This window comes from Diabrotica virgifera, chromosome 1 (genome assembly GCF_917563875.1).
Source record: "Diabrotica virgifera virgifera chromosome 1, PGI_DIABVI_V3a".
Classification (NCBI taxonomy): Eukaryota; Metazoa; Arthropoda; class Insecta; order Coleoptera; family Chrysomelidae; genus Diabrotica; species Diabrotica virgifera.
This window is the reverse complement of record NC_065443.1, coordinates 264,040,674-264,063,946: the sequence shown is the minus strand read 5'-3', so window position 1 is coordinate 264,063,946 and position 23,273 is coordinate 264,040,674. Positions and strand designations below refer to the sequence as shown.

Here is a 23,273-nt window from a genome sequence, read left to right as displayed (position 1 = left end):
ATATAAACAAAATAATGTAGTTACCTATTAGTAGGCAATGCTTTAATCTACATAATCTGATTACGAACAAACTTTCTACAAATCTTCATCTCATATATCGTTTTCTTACTCTATATTTTGTTGTATTTTATTTCGACAAAAATCAAACTAATAATTTTATTAAATTCATATAAATTTATGGTGTAAACGTTTAGTTTGTGTATATTCCCACATGACGTATACGAGAGTTTGGTGCAGTTTGAAATGGCGTCAACTTTCGTACGGCGCCGTAGACGTGAAGTGGGTTCAAGCCCCAAGCAAGTTATTATTTTTTTATTTTTTTTTTATAGATTTTATGATTGTAAGTATATTATTATATAATTTTTGAAGATACTCTTCTTTTTTGAAAGTGATAGATAAGAAAGTTAGTTTGATTTTTAAATAAAATAAGTACAAATAACCTTTTAAGTATATTTACTTCGTTTAAATTACCTATTATATAATAGAAGAATATCTTCTTACGTGCGTACAAAGTACACACACATTCTTTTTTTTAATTATATAGTAATTTCCACATACTAATATATTTCTCCAATTGGGCTGTTTAAACATTTTATAGATAAAAAACTTTTAATTCCAATGTTCGCAGTGATATAGCGATCAATTGCATTTTATGTTGAATACATTGCTAAAGTATCAGTACTAGCCAACCCAAAAATACATACAGCTTTCTGCGTTAAGGGAAACCGATTTCCTAAAATAATATTATATTTTAGGAAGCCTTGGAAGTCCTCAGAACTGCTCCAAATCACGTAGATTTAAAAATTTGTAGACCTCCTCCAGATGTACTGAACTGTGTAAGTCCTATATCAGAAGTTCCTCCTCCTCCGCCTAGACGAGAACCTCCTAATAATCTTAATCTGCCTTCCAACGCTTATTCTACACCTGAAGATGACTATTACCATGGGGTAAGATCAGTTTTCTTACTTTTTTTTATTCCGTATTAAGAGCGTAGGCGCACTAGTCAATGCTTTTTACATGCAATAATTTTTTTCGAATCCTGAGAAAACTAATAAGTATTTTTGAAAAAATTTACACGCAGAATTATTATTACCGAAGGCCGAAAGTCCTCAAAAACTTCTATAATGTTTATTTCAATAAGTTAGGTACAGGTTACACGGTTACAGGGTTCAAAAAAGAAAAGAGAACATTGAGTGTGATTTTTAATTTCAAATATCTCATTAAAAACAAACCTTTTTGTTTATTCTAAGGGACTTTCAGCCCTCTGTAGTAATGTAATCTTTCATTCTGCGTTTACAAAATAAATGTACCTTCTTTCAAAAATGTGTATTAGTTTTTTGGGATTCGAAAATAACATGGAGGCATTTAAAAAGCATTGGCCGAAATTTTGCACCTACGCTCTTAATGAAAACATGTGGCCTATTCTAAATATTCCTTTTCTACGTCTACAGGAATTTGAAATTACGCTTAAAAAAATTCAAGGATCTTTGGGATTTACTCTACGAAAAGAGGACGACAGCGCTTTGGGCCATTACGTTAGGGCATTAGTCAGGGAGCCTGCTCTTACCGATGGAAGAATTAGAGCCGGAGATAAGATCATAGCGGTAAGTATTTTTAAAATGTTATTATACATTATATACAGAGAGGTTCTAAATTATGGAATAAATTCATTTTTTCGAAAATACACTTTGAAGAAAAATCCCGAGACAGGTCGATTTTTATTTTTAAATTTCGATTTTTTGACATAAATGCCATAATAGTTTTAATAATCATATTTTTATTGTCTGAACTGTCCACTATACTAAATTTTATCTATGTATTATGTTCCAAGTAATTGTTATGTCTTATTTTAAAATTATAATGTTATATGTCTTACTGGGTGCTCGCCACTGGGCGGCTTCCATCTGTGTTATTTTTCAATAATATTGTGTATTGCTTATTGTTTGTGATTAGACAGATTGCAATAAACGTTGGATGTTAAAAAAATAGGGGTCGAGTGCTAGCTCATTTGAAAGGTTATTTAATTACCTATTCATTAATATAAACATTAGCATCATTATTTATACAGGGTGGCCAAAAAATATTTTTCAATTAAATTAATTGACGCAAAAAGAAGAATGTATGTAATTTATTTAACTTAAAATACATTCTACTGATGTCAGAATATATAAAAAATATACACATGAAACATTGCTCTTCGCTTAAATTTGTCATATTTGTCAAATAAACATTTTTTTCTGTTTTCTGACAGCAATAAAATGTATTTTGAGTTAAATAAATTACATACATTCTTTTTGCGGCAATTAATTTAATTCAAAAATTATTGCTTTTTGGTTACCCTGTATAAATAATGATGTTCATGTTTATACATATTACTGAATAGAGAATTAAATAACCTTTCAAATGAGCTAACCATCATCGATTTCGTCATCACTCTCAAATGGATGATGTCACTATTATGGTATATACGTCAAAAAAATCGTAATTTGCAAATAAAAATTGACCCGTCTCGGGATTTTTCTCCAAAGTGGCTTATTTTCGAAAAATGAATTTATTCCATAATTTAGAACCTCTGTATTTGCACTGTTATAGTTCGTTTTAAAATTTCTTATTTGACTTTTAAACTGTTTTATTTTATTTGGATTAAAAAACATCCGGAACCGAATAAAATACCTACAGAAATTTACAGAAATTTCAAGACTAATAACAGAAAAACAGATGGATATACTAGAATTATTCAACGAAATTTACTAATACCTAAGAGATTCTGAAAGAATGGCTGATGCCTGAGTTTATCTCAACACCCAAAAAACCTAACGCACTGAATAGACCAGGGCGGATCTGTAAAAATATTAGTACATTTGGACGTTGAGAGGTGACTCAAATTTTTTTGCAGAAATTGCTTGAAAATAACTCAAATAATAATATTTGAGTTATCCTCCCTCTCAAAAAGGTCCGGAATATTGTTTAAATAATCAAAATGTCAAAAAAAGAAGGAAAAATTCGATTTTTTTCTTCGTTTTTTGATTATAAATTTAAAAGTATTCATTTCCGAGAAAAGTTGTGCTGACATAAAAGTTGCATAATTAAATTTTCTACAATATAGAATTGGTTATAAATTTAAAAAATAGTCACCCTTGTTGCAAAATAGCAATAATTGCGAAAAAAACTATACAAAAACAAGTATTCGCATTTTACGTTTTTTCAACCACTTATGCTACACTTAGGACCTTCATATTTCACTCAGAAAAACTTTATGATACACTAAAACAATACTGTAAATTTGATTAAGATCGGTTCAATAAATTTTGCAAAATAAATTTTGCAATCCAGCTTTCGCAAAAAAAATTCGTTTATTCAAAATGTTACAGGACTGAAAATAAAGCAGATAGCAAGTTGAATTTTTTTTTTGCGTATAGAAGTGTACTGTACCTTTTATTTGCAATTTGCAAAATTAAAATCGATTAACTGCCACGGCGTCAGGAATTTTTTTAAATAAACATTAATTATTGGCGCTACGCGCAGGACAGCGGATAGTTTGCTCTGATTGGGCATTTCAATGACCTTTAATAATCATTGATACATTTTAATTTTTATTATATTTCGATATAAATAAATAAATTTGTTTATTGCAAAATAAAAACACATACTTTATCCTTTAAAATAACACTTTTTTTAGCAAAAACTTTCTTTGTTCATATATTTTAACTTAGAGACTAAAAGTTTATTATTTTTAAACATATGCAATTGTTTAAACAATATTTCACAAACAATAATAAAATTAGTTTGATTTTTGTGGAATTAAAATATTAAAATACAACAAAATATAGAGTAAGAAAATAATATATTAGATAAAGATTAGAAGACATTTTGGTGGAAATCAACTTGTGTGAATCGAACACCGCTGTCCTGCGCGTAGCACCAAAAATTAATGTTTATTTAAAAAATTTCCTGACACCGTGGTAATTATTCGATTTTAATTTTGCAAATTGCAAATGAAAAGTACAGTACATTTCTATACGCTGTGAGCTCGTACGTAGAAGGGATATTTACAAATTCTCGAGCGCCAGTAGTGACAAGTCTGTAAACGATTACTGGAAATTTGACATAAATGTCAAAGTGATTAATTTAAAATTAAAATTAAAAACATTAATTATAAAAAGTATTAGTTTGCCAAAGCTGTGTTATATATTTTTACCTTAAATATACAATACGTTTTAAATACTGAATTTAAGTTTTTTTAATGTTCCGTAATATATAATTATAAATTAATATATTAACCTTACCGCCATCTATACGATAATTGTGAAAGTATCCGAAGTAAGAAATTCATATTTTATCAATAGAACGTCAAAATGATTAGCAAAATCTTAAAAAAATCGATTATAATTTAATTACTTTTTTGCGTTGTAAATATTAAGCGATAACAATTAAATAATAAATTTAAAAATTACCAGTGAAAGTTGATTAGTAATCCGCCAGGAGCGACACCAGCGAAGCTCACAGCGTATAAGCAAAAAAAATTCAACTTACTATCTGCTGTATTTTCAGTCCTGCAACATTTTTAATAAATGAATTTTTTTGCGAAAGCTGGATTGCAAAATTTATTTTGCAAAATCTGTTAAACCGATCTTAATGAAATTTACAGTGTTGTTTTGTGATATCATAATGTTTTATTGGGTAAAATATGAAGGTCCTAAGTGTAGCATAAATGGTTGAAAAACGTAAAATGCGAATACTTGTTTTGGTATGGTTTTTTTCGCAAGTATTGCTATTTTGCAACAAGGGTGACTATTTTTTAAATTTCTAGCCAATTCTATATTGTAGGAAATTTAATTATGCAACTTTTATGTCAGTAAAACTTTTCTCAGAAATGAACAGTTTTAAAGTTATAATCAAAAAACCAATAAAAAATCGAATTTTTCCTCCATATTTTGACATTTTGATTATTTAAACAATGTTCCGGACCATTTTGAGTGGGAGGATAACTCACATAATATTATTTAATTTATTTTCAAGCAATTTCTGCAAAAAAATTTGAGTCACCTCTCAACGTCCATCTCAAAACAGATGAGCCCTTGACTTGAAATGTGAGGAATATAAGATGAAACATAATATTTTAAAAGTTTTATTGCGAGTGATCCATGAACGTCTCTAAAACAAACTAGACGATATCATAACAGGAAACCAACTGGGATTTATAGACTAAGAGCCGCTATAGGTGAAATTTCTTAATCATTTTAGGCACGACGGGACCCTATAACTTAAATAGTAGAACCTAAAAGAAAACGTTTGAGCACTGTGCCGTCACTTTCAGTGGCACATGCGTCTACAGTGGCGCATCAAACTTTCCACTTATGGACGGGATACATAAATTAAAAAATACGCTCCCTTATTACCAGAATTTAATTTTTTCATTTTTTTTTAAGTTCTATGTGATTAAGACATAAGATTCATCGTAATTTTAACCCACCACCGCCTTCTCCCTGCCCCCACCATCAAAAACTTTATTTTTCGATTTTATTTTTTTTTTGGTGGGTTGCAATCAATTTTAAAATTTCTAAAAATTCACACGCATAGTTAAGGCTTTTATAAAATACGTATATTTTTTATAGACCTGTAGGTTGAGTGTACATAACCTCAAAAAATTTTTAAAAATTTTTTTTTGGAAAAAAGTATATAACTTTTTTTTGAGGATAGCTGCAGATCTAATTTTTTCTTAGTCTTGTGTATTTTATCAAACACTATATTTCTAATTTTTTTCAGATTTTTCTGTAACGCTGGTCACCTTCAAAAATCCAAAAAACTGTTTTTTAAGGGGGTTTTGGGGGGTTTCAACGTGTTTTTCTGATTTTTAAATATTCTAAATGACTCAGTTATTTCAAGTTACATGTAACCTATAAAAACAAAATTGATTTGATATATTATGAAGTCTATAAAATAGGGAAAATCCCCCAAAACCCCCCAAAAAACAGTTTTTCGGATTTTTGAAGGTCTTTGAAGGCCTTACGGAAGAATCTGAAAAAAATTAAAAATGTAGTGTTTGATAAAACACACAAGATTAAGAAAACATTAGACCTGCAGCTATTTCTCAAAAAAAGTTATACGCTTTTTTGAAAAAAATGTCTTTTAATTTTTTGAGGTTATGTACACTCTACCTATGGGTCTATAAAAAATAGGCATGTTTTATAAAAGCCTCAGCTATGCGTGTGAATTTTTTGAAATTTTAAAATTGATTGCATCCCACCAAAAAAAAATAAAAACGAAAAATGAAGTTTTTGATGGTGGGGCAGGGGGAAGGGGGTGGTGGGTTAAAATTACGCTGAATCCTATGTGTTAATCACATAGAACTTAAAAAAATAAAAAAAATTTAATTCTATTGTGCCACTGAAAAGTGACGGCACAGTGTTCAAACGTTTTCTTTTAGGTTCTACTATTTAAGTTATAGGGTCCCATCGTGCCTAAAATGATTAAGAAATTTCACCTATAGCGGCTCTTAGTCTATTAGAAAAGGCTATGTCACTAGAGAGACATTATTAACTATACAAGCACTCATATAACGGTGTCGAGATGTTAGTTGTGACGTATTCATATGCCAGGTTGACTTTGAGGAAGTCTTTGACGAAATACATCACAGAAGGCTTGCAAACATTTAAGACGTAAAGGGACTACTACAGGGCTGCACCACATCCCCTAAGAAACGAATACCTATGTACCCTAAATTTTGCTGATGACCAAATAGTGATCACACAAGACGAAGATGACCTCAGCTTTATGATGAGAAAGCTGGAACAGAAATATACAAAGAATGGAATGCCAATAAACCTAAAGAAAACTGAATAGCTTACAACGGAAAATACAGAAATAAAACAGCTAGTGGTGTGAGTTTTTATTTAATCCTACCCCACCGTGGCAAAAAGGGTTTAATTATTACCTTTTGCCTAATTGGACATTACTTAAATATTTTTGGACCATACGCATGTCCCTAAAGTAGAGGATTGTCCTTCGATTATACAAAACAGTGAACTTTTAGGAGAACTTGTTCTAAGAATTTATTTGGTCGGGTTTTATAGTTACTAATTAACACGGTATGAAGGGTTGTGCACACGAGAAATAAAGGTGTTAAGCGAATAAAGCATTTATTAACAACAACGAGTTTAACAAATATGCGGAATTAACGATTAATTGTCTTAGTAGCGAAAGAGAGAGAGTGTATTATACACATTAGGTGCCGTCTTAAAATTTAGCGTGCGAGATTACTTAAATGCGAATTGATTTAACTGTTGTTTTCACAACAGCTAGAAATAGACGAAGGTAAACAAATCAAAGGAACCGACAGGTGCAAGTATTTAGGTTTCATAATATCAAACAAAGGAAAAACTAAAGAAGATACAAAAAATAGACAAGGACAAACAAGAGAAAATTTAACCTGGTACTGTGTGATAAGAACATCAGTGTAAAAACAAAAAAATATATATATTACACCATGACAATAAGTATCGTGACTTATGGGTGTGAAAATTAAGGAGAAGCTACAGAGTAACAAGAAGAGATAGAATAATTAACATAGAGAATGTTAATTAGAGAGAAGAGACTACATAGAACAGAAGATATTTTCCTGGTGTGGACATGACAGAAAAGCAGGAAAGAAACGTTGGATAAACAGAATGACAGAGTGGAGTTCGATATAAGAGAAGGAAGGAAGAGAAGGAAGAAGAAAACTAGTATATATAAATAATAAAACACAAAATTCTATTTTTTTTTAATTTAGATAAAAGTCATAAAACTTTTAGGTAAACGACGTCGAAATATGCCCGATGTCTCACGAGCAGGCGGTCCAATTTCTTCGTCAGTGCCCCGAGATAGTCAAGTTACGCCTTTATAGAGATTCTGCTCAAACTCCAGTTGCCACTCTTTCTCCTACAGAAACTACTCCTAGAACTTCCTTTTCTCGAAAAGCACATTTAAGGTAAGCATTACTTTATAATATTTCCATTAACCAACTCTGCAATTAAAAAAAATCGCATTTAAAGATAAGATGAACTGGAAACCGAAAATAAATCAAAAATTAATCAGAATGCTTTATAAAAGAATATAAAAAGGCCCTTTCGGGCTATATCACAGTACGTTTTCGAATTAAAAATTTCATCATCAAAAAATTCATAAGGATTTACAAGCTAGTCAAATTTCCCCCTACCAGTTCGGGTTCATAAATGCTGTTTGTACGAGAAAGCATTTGATCGAGTACAACACGCCAAGATGATGCAAATACTAAAACAAGCAAGAATTAACATCCAAGATCTGAAAATAATTAGAAACCTTTAGTATAATCAGACTGCAAACCTTAGTTGAAGGTGAACACACCGAAAATATGAAAATCATCCGCGGAGTGGGGCAAAGCTGTATTTTTGCTGTTCTAATCTTCAATCTCTACTCTGGAAGAATATTTATCGAAGCTTTGCACGAAATTGAAAAAGGTATTCTACTAAGCGGGTACCGGCTAAATAATATCAGGTATGCAGATGACAGCGTATTACTTACGGACAACCTAGATGACCTACAAGTCCATATGAACAAAACCACGTATTTCAGTCAACAATATGGATTAAATATTAACTTAAAGAAGACAAAGCTTATGATCATTAGCAAGAAAAGATAAGAGAAGGTCAACTTTACATCAGCCAAACCCCTGCAGGGAGAGTGATGCATTACAACTACCTACCTCGGCACTACAATACATGAATAACGGATCAACAACCAAGAGATAATAGGGCCTATCGGAAAAGCTAGATCCACCTTCAACCGGATGGGAGCCTTCTTTAAGAGCCACAACCTCTCTCTTGGCATAAAAGTATAATGCTGTGATGTTACGTCTTCTCAGTCTTTTTTATGGTGTTAAATCGTGGACCTTGAACGACGGTATGTGCAGAAAATTGGAAGCATTTCAGATGTGGCTATATCGGAGAACTCTTAAAATCACACAATGAGGAGGTAATCACACTGGTTACAAATGAGGAGGTCCTCATAAGAATGAATAAGAACCGAAAGGTACTGACCACCATCAAATCTCGTAAGTTGGAATACTTCGGACACAGTATGCGAAATAAATCCAGATATGCCCTCCTACCAGCCATCCTGCAAGGAAAAATATTTGGAAAGCGAGGTCCAGGAAGAATAAGAACATCCTGATTAAAAAACCCAGAACCTGGTTCAACACAACATTTGTACAGTTTTCCCGCTGCAAATAAGATAAGGATTGCCATGATGATCATCAACATTCATTACGTATATGCACATCAAGAAGAAGAAGAAGAGCGTAGGACTCCCCAACACTGTTTGTTGCTAGTCCTGAGGTAAAAATCTCACAATATTGACTCGAAATATTGACTTTCAATAGCAATTGAACCAACTTGAAATTCAGTTGCTATTTAGAGTCCTTTTTGTTGGGTTCTCACCACAGGACTTAGTGTAGGAAACAGAGGTTGAACCTCGCAAAATGTACACAAGTCCGGTTTTATTTTTTCCTGATATATCAAGGGATGCTTATTATGAGAATAACTTTTTTTTTTAATTCTCCCCGCAACCCCCCTTTTCATCCCTTTAAAGGGGGTAATTTGTGGTTTTTGCGAAACGTCGCCCTTCCTGGACGTTTTGCAAAAAAATTACTTAACAATAAAATGAAGAGGACTATATTTCCTATTATTTATTTCCCGACAGCATATGTCTATCACCCACCATTTAGCGAGGTGGTGCCCCAAAGTGTCATCAAGTTTTAAAAAAGATGTTTTTAAAAAAAATATTTTTCCCTAACTGTAATGAAAATCAAGAAGAAACCCTGCGACAATTAATCACAAATAAGTGGCTGATTTTTTGGTATAGGTTTTATTTAAGGGTAATTTCCTATTTTCTATTTACAGGGTGTTACATTTTAAAAAACCCCTTTTTATACCATCTGAACCGCTTATGCTAGAGTAAAAAAACTTTCAGCAATTATCCATGAACTGGTGTTATTTACTAATTTGTATAATGCACCCCATTTTTCCCCGGAACCACCCCAAAGAAAAAGGAGAATTAATAAAGAAAGTGATTTTCTTGGGGTCCTTCACACATTATGCCCTTTATTAAAATACTTCATATATCATTTTGTGCACGTTCTTATTACCCATGCATGGACACCGAAAGCGATTTCTTGATGCAACCCCTGTAGCCAAGAAAATTTTTTTTTGCTTTTTGACCTATAGGGGCCTATGCTCGATCAATAGGGTTTTTCATAAATATATACATTCCTACTGAAACTACCCCTATCCCTTGGCGAGCATGTTTTTACAATTTTCCCATTACCTATGCATTTTTTTAAACAAAACTTATACAGAATTAAAGACCATTATTTTCTTTACAAATAAGGTTCTATGCATTTTTTTCGTATAAGCAACCGTTACGGCACAGTGGCGCCGTAAACCTCAGAAATGCTTTGGCGGGCTCCAGTTTTTGTTTTTTTTTTCGTCACCTATTCATTTTATTGATAACGTACTTATGGAAAATATAAGAACACACTGTATGCTACACATTTTGATGTATGCATATTTTACTTTCTTTGTACCCTAAAGCCATAGTGGTGGCCCAAAATCAATTTTTGATTATTTTCTTTATTGATTCTCATTTTTTTGGGGGTGGTTCCGGAGAAAATATGGAGGTCCATTATACAAATTTGTAAATAATGGTTATACATGGGTAATCGCTGAAAGTTTTGTTACTCTAGCATAAGCGGTTCAGATGGAATAAAAAGGGGTTTTTTTTTTAAAATGTAACACCCTGTAATTAAAAAATCGGCAATTAATTGACGCCTCTACCAAAAAATCACCACTTATTTGTGATTAATTGCCGCAGGGTTTTTTCTTGATTTCCATTACAGTTCGGGAAAAAAATTTTTTTTAATTTTTTTTTTTTTTTAAACTTGTCAACTTTAGTGCGCCACCCCCGCTAAATGGTGGGTGATAGACGTATGCTTTCGGGAAATAAATAGTACGAAACATAGTCCTCTTCATTTTACTATTAAGCAAATTTTTGGCAAAACCTACAGGAAGGGCTACGTTTCGCAAAAACCACAAATTATCCCCATTAAAGGGATGGAAAGGGGGGTTCCGGGGAGAAATTTTTTAAGAAAAAGTTAGTCTCATAATAAGCACCCCTTGATATACCAGAAAAAAAAATAAAACCGGACTTGTGTCTATTTTGCCAGGTTCAACCTCTGTTTCCTACACTAACCAGCAATCCACAATGTGGGAGAGTCCAAGTTGCTTGATGTAAAATCCAGGAATAGTTTAAACATCGCATATTATTTAATATAAAAATGTAACTTTATAACATTTAAATGGTTTTCGCCCCAATATTTTGGCGTCTCAAGCATGTATGTAAGCAGCACTAATGAAGAAATGTTTATGTCGAAAACGTTTTGTGATGTAGCCCGAAAGAATATTTTTAATATAAATATACCTTTTATAAAGGCTTTTAGTTAATTTTTTGTGACTAATGGTACACAACCGACTACAGGAAATTCTTTTTCCTTGTGGATTTTTTAAAAAGAAATCATGTTTTTAATTAGACTTACTAATAGTGGTTAATTTTACAGACAAGAGGCTGTGGACATGCTCAACGATCTAGCGGGACGCAAATTGTGCATGAATCCGGAGATCTACAATCGTTCTATGTCTCCTACATCGTCACCGAGGCGCCTGAGAAGACAGCCGTTCCCTTCTGATGCTTCGCAAAGAGATTATCTCCCAGAAGGTGACTACATACCTCAACAAGGTGACTACATTGTTTCTCAAGGTGCGTATCACATGTCATTAAGTATCTTAATATTAAGTGTTACGTATTGATCTCTAAACAATAGCCTCCGATCCTTTTTGCAGTCCTCAATAGTCGTCGGCCTCTTTTCTCTTTATAATCATATTATTTATAATTTGTAATTATCTTATTGCACGTGTGTTTGCTGGTTCCATGGCATCTCGTAACGCGACAGTTCGTAACCGGACAAATGGTAACGGACAATTCGTAACAGCGACAGTTCGTAACGACGACACTTCGTAACGGCGACAGTTCGTAACTATAGAAAGTCGTAACGGACAATTCGTAACGTCCAAATTGAATTATTCTGTTTATTTTTGTTAACGTGGAAACTAACTGTTATTACAGATACAAACGAAATTATGTTGATTAAATAATCGGTGATCGAATACCCCAACGGTATAACCAATCACAAGGTTTATTATAATAACAGGTAAATATAATCTTTCTTTTACAAAATATTTACTTAGAAAGTTGGGAATGTCTAAAGACGGTTGTGGGCTTAAAGATTTCACGCATTACTTCATTATACCTTTGTCTATTTATACGCAAATTTAAGGAACAATAAGAGGGATAAACTTTAAAAATATTGTTAAAAGTTTTTATGTATTTAAATATTTGTTGGTGTTTAAAGATTTTTAATACATTCTGAAACACGAAACATAAAATGTGTTAAACCTGTTTATCCCGTTACTGATTGGTTAAATTGAAAAAACATAATTTCAATTATACCTGTAATAGCAGTTGGTTTCCACCATAAACTATTTTCCACCATTAGCAAAAATAAACAGAATAATTCAATTTTGATATTACGAATTGTCCGTTACGACTTTGTATAGTTACGAACTGTCGCCGTTACGAAGTGTCGCTGTTACGAACTGTCGCCGTTACGAGTTGTCCGTTACCACTTGTCCGGTTACGAATTGTCGCGTTACGAGGTGTCTGGTCACGGTGTTTGCTATAATAGATCTATCATAATTATCATATGGCTCTACAGCCTGGTCTCACTTAGAAATCCTCTCCCTTCATTACGGTCTGTAGATATTCTCCTCCACGATGGACTGCCAAGAAGATTTCTTGCACCCTCACACACTTCATCCTCCCATCGCTTTCTCCGCCTCCCAATGGGTCTCTTCCCCTGCATTCTTGCATAACAGTTTTTTTAAACCTGTTTTCTTCCAGTTTGTCTGCCCATTAAAGACGTTGTTGGTGAACATACTGAGATAAAGGTGGCTTTTATGTATATTATATAATTCATAATTGTATCTGATTCACCACCTGTTGTTCCCATTTATGGGGCCTAGTATTTGTCTCGTATTTTTGAATCAATATCCAAGCTTCTGGCAAATCTGGTGCTACAAAGAAGATTCACTTTAGCACTGGCCGCATATGGAACTTTATTAGACATCTTCAAGAGCAATATGCCAAATTATTTGAAAAAGAAGACTGAGCCAATGTGTGCTTCCAGTCATGACTTATGACCAAGCTCAGAGTCGCCCAAAGGAGAATGGAACCCACGTTACTTGGACTGACTTTTGGAAACAGGCTTAGAAATGACGAAATAAGAAGGACAGACGTCACAAATGTCATTGAGCACATAGCATGGCTGAAGTGGAACTGGGCGGACCATGTGGCGAGAATGAACGACGGGCGGTGACGAAAAAAATACATATAGGGAACACCAGCAGACAGAAAAAGTAGAGGTAGGCTACCTACACGATGAACAGAGGCGTCAAAAGAATTGCTGAGAATAGGCTGCAGGAAGCTTAAGATCGAGAGAAGTGGAATGAATTAGGGGAGGCATATGTTCAACTTTTCGGAAAGGAAAATCTAGTCAGATAAATAAAGGCAAATAAAGTAAGCTGGACAGGGCATGTGATGTGCAGTAACACAATATCGACAATAAACAATGTGTTTTGGGAAAGACCATATGGGAGAAAGTCTGTAAGATGGCCTAGAAAAAGGTGAAAAGATGCAATCAGAGAATACCTGCAGAAAATGAGAGTGAGACAATGGGAAATAGTGGTCTTCAAACATAGAAGTCAATAGTAAACGCGTCAAAGACTCACGAAGAGTTGTAACGCCATTGATAATGATGATATGTACAACTTTGGACGCAGATTTAGATGATCATAATAATGTACCTTTGACCTTTGATGCACTTGTCGTCATTTATATATCTGGTTCACACTGAAGTATGCCGTCTAGGTTAGGATGATCCTTCCGCTAAGCTCTGCATCGTCTATGTTGTTCTTTCTGATGTTGATTCTTAAATAGATAGCTATCTACTTTTTCTAAGTTGTCAACTCTCATGTATTGCTCAGGTGTTGCTCTCTCCAATCGGGTTTGTAGGTACTAGGATTTTAGTTTTTTGTGTTTATTGACAGACCTATTTTAGCGTGTGACTTCAGTTCAGTATACACATTCTTATGCCAAATTAAACAGTGTTGATGCGTACCCATTACGCAACTCGGGATGTATCTGTACCTGAACCACTGTGTCCGTCATCTCATTCGGATTAGCCTAACTTGTTCGGATGGTATTTCAAATTCACTTAATATTTTATATAAATGTACCCAATTTGCTATAATAGTGTGCACTTTATACCCAAACTCTTGTTTTAGATCGAAATAAAAATTAAAAAAAGAAACTTCGATATTTTACTTTTGTACGTTTCCTCTATGCGTCTGTTCGCTCAGGGATTAGAGCAGCTAATACTTCAGCGTATATAGGAAAACGGATAGATTCTGAGTCAGTATTAAAAGTTAGATATGTGAGGAAATATTATAAAACCGAATGTTTTCTGGTTCCGACCAAAAAAGAAAAAACTCATTTACTCGTAAACTACGATTTTTATACAGTTTTATATATGGAACGCCTTAATTATCTCGGAAACTGCTTGCACGATTTGTATAGGTTTTAGCGATTCGGCCGATATTATTGTGGTATTAACATTTTTGTCAGATCATCCGTTCTGGAAATCTAATGTACGTTCTTATTTTAAAGGGAACACCCTGTATATATTTGCTTTTTGAAGTCCTTAAGTAATACTGATTATTTTTTATGTACCTATAATAGATAGCTTGTAAAGATTAGATTGATACGATTTTTATGAAGTAGTGTTTACGGTGTAGTGCACTGTAGCTACCTATAGTAAAACAGTTGATTTAATCTGCACAAAGTTATAAAAGAAACATTATTGAAATTAATAATTAAGTAAATCTAAAATACCACCACTTAATGGGAAAGTTAGTTCCCACTTACTACAATCGTCAGTATCATTTTACTTCTCACCAGACGAATTGATAGCGTTTTCTAACCCTTCCTCTGTCTTACTTACTTACTCCGTGGCGTTACAACCCTTCGTGGGTTTTAGCTGACTCGACAACATGCCTCCACTGTTCTTGGTCTTAAGCAACCTCCATCCAATTCTCCACGCCCATAGTGTTCAGGTCTCCTGCTATATTACCTCGCCACCGGAGTCGAGGGCCTCTGCGTGATCTTCTTCCAGTTGGGACTTCCTCCTCCCACAACAGCCTTACTGTTCCTTGGTCAGAATGTCTTCTGAGGTGTCCTGTCCTCTCTCTGAAGAACCTTTTTTTATCGAATCTAGCAGTGTACAGTACACGTCGACGTTTGACTGAAGCTAGGAACTTTTAGCTTTGACTAAAAACACTTCGGTCAAAGGCCGAATATGAAATTTATTTCGAGGTTTTACTAAGGGTCGATTTCTCATACCTGCGTTAATCTATGGTTCAGTTGACCCAGGTTCACCGGTGAACTTCGGTTTTGTTTGGAAACAATTTCTCATTGTCCGTGCACGTTCTTCAGCTTTCGAGAAATGCCAATAGATGGCAAAAGGTAAAAAACTATCGCCATTTTGTACGACCTTTTTATGCTGTTTTTGAATAAAGTTAAATTTAGGTATTTATAGTCAAATAGTCATTTTAATAATTATAAATAAATGTAATAAAAACAAAAATAATGTTATCGTTTATCGTTAGGCTTAATATAATAAAATAGGTTATATTTATATTATGACAGCGTTTCGTGTTAATACAACGCATGCGTAATCCATGAAATCATCTTTGAACGGCCGAATTCCAGCGTTCAAGTTGAACGTAGTTTAAACTGCCATCGGTTGAACGTGCATTGAGAAAGACGATTTTGACTTTAAACTGACGTTCACTAAAAGTTCAGGTTAACTGGAGTTGAACTCGATATGGGAAATTGGCCCTAAGAGGTAACTCAAACCTGAGGATTGATTATTTAAACATAGGAACGCTGGAACTTCGAGGTTTGGCCATAACACATATAATATTATGTCATATATAAAACTCGCTCTGTATATTATGTAATATAAACCATCTTACGTCAAGTTAATTTAATATCCATTGGGCACTGAGCACAGAGATTCGGATCCTGGCCTCAGCATAATATTTTTTTATATATAAAATAAAAATAAAATACAGGGTGTAACAAAAATGCAGGTCATAAATGAAATCACATATTCTGGGACTAAAAATAGCTCGATTGAATCAAACTTACAGTCGGAAAAATGAAAGAATACCCATGAACGAACATATAAAACACGGTGTATTTTCTTGTCACCATGCCATAAAGAAAATTGCCCAGAGCAAGTACATGTAATAATAATTATTACATGTACTTGCGCTGGCCAATTTTTTGCGTGACACGGTAACAGGAAAATACAGCGTGTTTTATATGTTCGTTCATGGGTATTCTTTCATTTTTCCTACTATACCTTAGTTCAAATGTGCACATAAAAAAAGGTACAGCCCTTTCAAGTTACAAAATGAAAATCTATTTTTTCCAATATATCGAAAACTATTAGAGATTTTTTTATTGAAAATGGGCATGTGGTATTCTTATGGTAGGGGCATCTCAAAAAAATAATAACAGTGAAATTTGTACACTCCATAAAAATTTTATGGGGGTTTTGTTCCCTTAAACCGCCCCAAACTTCTGTGTATGTTCCAATTTAATTATTACTGTGGTACCATTAGTTAAACACAATGTTTTTAAAACTTTTTTGCCTCTTAGTATTTTTTCGATAAACTATTTTTTATCGAGATATTAATATGTTTCAAAATATACCTAAAAAATATAAATTCACAATAAATTTTCATATTATTACCAGGTCTCTATAATCTTCCTTACCATGTAAAAATTTGTGATGGATTTTACAAATGTACAAAATATGTCGATAAAAACTAACTGATCGAAAAATTACAAAGAGACAGAAAAGTTTTAAAAACATTTTGTTTAACTAATGGTACCACAATAATAATTTAATTGGAACGTACACAAATATTTGAGGGGGTTTAAGGGAACAAAACCCCCATAAAATTTTAGTCAGATGCACAAATTTCACTTTTATTTTTTTTTTAATATGTTCCTGCAATAAGAATACCACATATCCATTTTCAATAAAAAATCTCTAATAGTTTTCAATATATTGGAAAAAATCGATTTTCATTTTGTAACTTCAAGTGCTACAACTTTTTTTATGTGCACATTTGTACTAAGGTAAGTTAGGTTCAATCGAACTATTTTTGGTCCCAGAATATGTGATTTAATTTATGACCTGTGATTTTGTTACACCCTGTATAATACTTGTATTTTTTATTTTTATACAAAATATAACTTAAATTTTTGTGTCAAAAAGTAAACTTAGTGAAATTAAAAAAAAAAAGAGAAAACTATGAGAGCTAAAACTGTTTTGATAACTGATTCATCATCTCCATGAAAAAAAGCATCTTACTGAAATGTAATATTTTACTTCTATAACAGTAACTTCATATTGAGTGAACTATTTATCTCGATCCATAAACTGTTTTGAAAGATAATATTATCGCACCTTTTTATTTATATTTCATTCCAAATATGATTTTAATATTTTTATCTAACATGTACATACAGGCGGTCCAATGGGCGAATACGAAATCTACCACGAGCAGTTCCACGAAGGCATCATACAAAAGTTTCCCAGACCGTTCGATGAAGACGCTTTTAACTCGTTGTTTTCCATGGAGTCTGAAGACGGAGATAGACCCAACAGACCAAGCTCATTGGAACTATATAACCCCAATCAAACTCCTGTGGCATGTCGCAAACCCCGTTTTAACTTTTCTTTGGCCCACAACGCGTATGAATTGAACAACTTGGATGCCGAAGTTTTAGACGCGCCTAATTTGAAATATAATTTATGTAAGTACCAGAAAATACAACTACAAATATAGATAATAATTATATACGTTAGCAAGAACGTATACAAAGTGCTTCACGACGAGATTACACTATCTATATATGGGCAACTCACCAATTAGTCTAAATTTGTCCACTGCTGAACGTAGGCCCCCCTGAAATTTTACGCCTACCTCGGACTTGAGTTTCTTGCATCTAATTTGTGGTGATGCGCTTTATATCATCCGGCCATATAGTCGGTGGTCGCCCTCTGTTTCGATATGTCTCTTGTCTTGGTTAGTGGCGGCTCGTCAGGGTCGGCAGGGTCGGCTGTGCCGACCCACACATTTATAGACAGATTATAGATTCTTTTTTTTTTTAATTCAATTTAATCAGAGTTGATAATATTCGTTCTTGTAAAATTAAAAAATATCTGTGAGAAAATACAGACTAAATTTTATTCATTGTTTTTAAAAGAATTCGATCGATCCGATACGTTAAGTGATCCTTGTGCGCTGTGCGTAAGAGACTTTTAAAATTAATGATGCTATAGCCATGCACATGCACCCGATTGCGATTGTGCCCAGATTGACGATTTGCTTGTAATCATAAACTATGCAATATTAGCCGATAGGCAACCAATTATACATTCCTTGTATTCATATGAATGGCAAGTTCGGCATATACCAATCTGCCGATCGGTGATCTGCAAACGGCAGCAAGGCATGTACCTAATTACGTACCTTGCTATCACACCCGGGATGAAATTATGAAATAAGTAGTTTTACGTCGTTTAATTATTGATATTGTAATTTTTTAAGTTGTCAGGTATTACTATGAATCGGAGCATTCGTTAAATCAAATTAATTATAGAGTACAAATAAAATTATTTAACAAATACGATCTGGAATTTTCTGATTTACTTTCTGACTCGAAGACATTTAGCCGGCGTACATAAAACAGCACCGAATGAAAGAATCAATTAATAGTTACATTTTACATTTTGATCCTTTTCGGTAGAAGTAGACGAATCTACTGATAGAGGTAACATGTCATTTACAATTATCAATAATTGTTCTTCGATAGGGCTTTTCATTCACAGTCATTTGTTTCGAGCTTATATCATATGTGGTATAATCCGTGTATAGTAATATTATACACAGATTATACAACATCTGACAGAAGCTCGAAACAAATGACAATCGATCAAAAGCCCTATACGCGTTACGTCTAATTGTTTTTATTTCTCTATGGTCTAATATTTATGAGAGGTTTTAGGTTTTCAGACGTGAGTAGAAGTCATAAGACAGAATATATTTTTGGTGTTTTAAATGACAGATTAAAATTTTTTGATATCAAAAATAAATTGGTAAGTAAGGTAAACTTATGACGGCGTTGCCTTGATGTCCGGAGAATTGCATAGTCTACAGGCAGAAGTTAAAACTATTGCCCCCCCCCCCCCCCGCTTTATTTACTAAATGTCATAAGTCATTGACCTCTTTGACGATTCAAAATTTAAAAGTTACGCCAAAGAATTTTCAAAATATCTATTAGACAAGTTCATTAAAAATTATACATCATTCTTTAATCAAATAAAATAAGAAAATGAATTAGCAGTTTTATATGCTGATCCAAATATTTTCGGAAGGTGGGATAAGTTACAAAATATGTATAATTTTATATACTGCCATTCATTAGGTACAACTAACTGTTCCCGAAATTAATAAATAATTATTGTGCTCAAATGTGGGCAAATTCTGCCTCAAATGAACGGGATTTCTCTTGTTTCAAAAGAGTCAAAACGTATTGTCGAAACACCATGAAACAAGAGAGAATGTCAAGCTTGTCTCAAATGTCAATAGAAAAAAGCTTTTAAAATCTCCCCAAAGCAATAATAAATTTTACAATGACGTTATAGCCCATTTTGCTACTTCGAAACAACCTAGACTAGATAGAGTTAATTTATAAACAGGTTTAGGTTCTAAATTTATAGGAAAAAACAAAAAATAATTAAAAAAAACAAAAACCATAAATCTCCTGTGAAATTGAAGCCTTTTAATTCGATGGCATACCTTTCTGAGGAGACAAAACCTTGCTGACCCTGTCCCTAAAGCCACGAGCCGCCACTGGTCTTGGTTCCTTTCCAGAATCGTTCTAGTCCGTCTATCATCCGGCAATCTGACAACACGTCCGATCCAAACCTAGTTAGCCATGGTATTCTTTCAATTGCATCCGTGACTACTGTTCTTCTTCTTATTTCTTTGTTTGATACTTTATCTCTGATTGTAATACCTAACACTGATCTTTCCATAGCGTGTTTTGTAACTCATATTTTATTTATTGTTCCTTTTGTCAGAGTTAGTGTATACTCACCATATGTAGAAACTGGAAACACACTGGACAAAAACCTTCCTTTTTAAACAAACTGGAATATTAGACTTGAAAGTATTGTTCAATCTGCCAAAGGCAGTCTTTGTATTTCAGTTGTCTAATTATCTCGGCCTACGACCAATGGCTTTCAATTTGAATTTTATCGCTGACTACAAGGTTGGTCATAAATTTTGTCTTTGAGGTGTTAATTTTAATCCAATAATATTTTTGACGCTTCGTAGAACGTTTCTAGTATTTTTGTAGTTTTATCAACTGGATCTGATATTAAAACGATATCATCGGCAAATCTTCGGATAAGATAGTTCAGATCCTCTCTATTTATATTATTTCCCATTTTATCCTCCCGTTACATTCGCATAAACCTTTCTTCAAGTACAGCTGTAAGCAATTTCGGAGAGATAGTATCACCCTGTCTAATTATTCCTCTCTGTATTCGGATATCTTCATGAAGTCGGACACACGCTGTAGAAGTTTAGTAGATACTCTTAGTCAGGGCAATATATCGGTAGTCAATGCGGCAGTCAGCCAATGCTCAAAGCATTTTATGATGATCTACAAATCTACAGTATTAAATGCCATTTCATAGTCTACGAATATAAGAAAGATAGTATGTTGTATTCTGTGCTTTTCTATTACACTTTTTCTATGTGCGTTTTAATAATTTGTAGATGATCACTGCTTCCGTATCTGGAAGTATCTCATTTGTTCACAATCCGTTTTGTTATAATCTTCATGGATAATTTTTATGTATGGGAGAGAGAGCAAACTTTTAGGTCTATAATTCTTTAGGTCTGAAAAGTCACCTTTTTTGTGCATTATGCTTATTATTTTATTATGTCATTAGGACACAAACATACAAACAAACTTGTCTCTTGTCAAACAAACGTTGAACTTCTTCTACAGCACATTTCTTAACGTTTCTCCTCCGTCTTTAATTTGTTCTATTAGTATCCCATCTCCTCAAGGTTATTTATTGTTGTTTATCTCTGAGAGAGCTCTTTTTATTTCCTCTGCTATCTTCTCAGCCTAGATTTTGGATTTTTGTTATTTGACTTTGAATAGGATCTGGAGTTCTTCTCGTTTATAAGATTCTGAGTAGGTAAACATCTTGAGTAATTTTTAAGATATATTACTTATTTGTTTTAGTGTCTCCCTTTTTATTTACAAGTTTACAAATGTTTTTCGATATGTTCAGTCATTTTTCCGCGCAGAACCTGAAAATTGGTTTATGGGTACAAGTTATAACGAACTTAAAGAAAATATTTTGACAGAAAAGCCACTTCCGGTTATACCGGAAATGAACAACGACTTTGGTATTTTAAATGGAACACCCTATGTAATATTGCATTTTTAGATTTTACATAAAATTCTAGACAAAATTTGTATGAGGTGCAATAGGTCAAAGCTTCATTTTATCGTTATAAACTATATAAAAAATGCCAATTTTAGACAAACTTTTCAAAATGAAAAGTTCATCCATTTACCAACGTAATGTCTTGAAAACAGTACCCAACAGCACATAAACAGTAGGTAACATTCTTTTATAAATTTACATCGAAATCGAATTTCTAAATAGGTACAATATAAGTACATGGTGTTCACAAATTATACGCCATTTCTTTAAACATCAAACTACAGTAAGTCAATTATTTTAAATGAAACACCCTGTATTTTATAATTTTAATGAAAAATAAGTCAATTTGTCTTACAAATAGTATTAGCGATCCCTATAGGTACAGTCGGAAAAATGAAAGAATAGGGCTTTTCATTCACAGTCATTTGTTTCGAGCTTCTGTCATGCATCACGTAATATTAATATATCTACGTCATACGTTATTGGTATATGTCAATGATACAAACCAAAGACGTATGACGTAGATATATTAATATTATGTGACACATGACAGAAGCTCGAAACAAATGACAATCGATGAAAAGCCCTATACCCATGAACGATCACATCAATCACGTATTTTGTATTTGCTATCTTTTTCTATAACAAACGTTTGTTATTTATAGAAAAAGGCAGGAAATACAAAATAAGTGATTAATGTGATCGTTCATGGGTATTCTTTCATTTTTCGGACTGTACCTAAAGTGGTTTTCGAGATAATTGTGGTTTCCAATATATAGATAGTATAAGCTCGTTGTGAAACACCCTATGCAGATATAATAACTGCAACTCAAATTTACTATAAATACTCTTGTGATTGATCGTACCATGTTTATTTTTTGTTATAAAACTAGAATTAACCTGTTTCCTGTTTTTACGTTGAACGTGTTGAATAGTTGAAACAAATAGGTGATAGACTACTCCAGCTAATTGAAATAATATTCGAAAATATTACCTCAATCATCCAAGATAGCCATCGCTACACCCTTAGCTTAGCTAAGTCTCTCAAGGTGTGTGTTCGTCTTGTCCTAATTTTAGAAATGAACTATGAAAATTCGGTGTGGAAGCAAACAAAACAGTATTTTTAACCAATTATGTTTATTGTTCAAAAAAGATATAATAAAAGTGATAAAGACTTATGAATATAGACTTATAATAAAGACTTATATACCAAATTATATACCACCTACCTACATGTGAGGTTTTTACTTCATTAGAAAGTTTTTATTATGGTATACAGCCAATGAGAGGAATCTTTTCCTTTATATTTTATAATAAAGACTTATGAATTGCAAATGTCACTTATAAATGTTTAAATTGTGAAAATTATGGTAAAAATGGATAAAACACCTTCAAAAAATCATTATAATTCTCATAGAAAATGAAGTTCGTCAAAAGAATCCCATCAGAAATTGTTTGCAATCCTTTTTTGAAT

General features: G+C 33.0%; 1 protein-coding gene across 2 annotated transcripts in view; it reads left to right on the top strand.

Annotated features, from left to right (window-relative positions):
* The window catches only part of LOC114344785 (uncharacterized), an 834,291-nt gene that overhangs the window by 787,464 nt on the left and 23,554 nt on the right, over positions 1–23,273 (top strand). For both annotated transcript variants that reach the window (XM_028295620.2, XM_028295626.2), the window contains exons 13-17: positions 756–947; positions 1,452–1,604; positions 7,794–7,969; positions 11,630–11,829; positions 17,791–18,078. In XM_028295620.2, the coding sequence (XP_028151421.2) occupies positions 756–947; positions 1,452–1,604; positions 7,794–7,969; positions 11,630–11,829; positions 17,791–18,078 (1,009 nt within the window). The remainder of the gene's footprint in view (positions 1–755; positions 948–1,451; positions 1,605–7,793; positions 7,970–11,629; positions 11,830–17,790; positions 18,079–23,273) is intronic.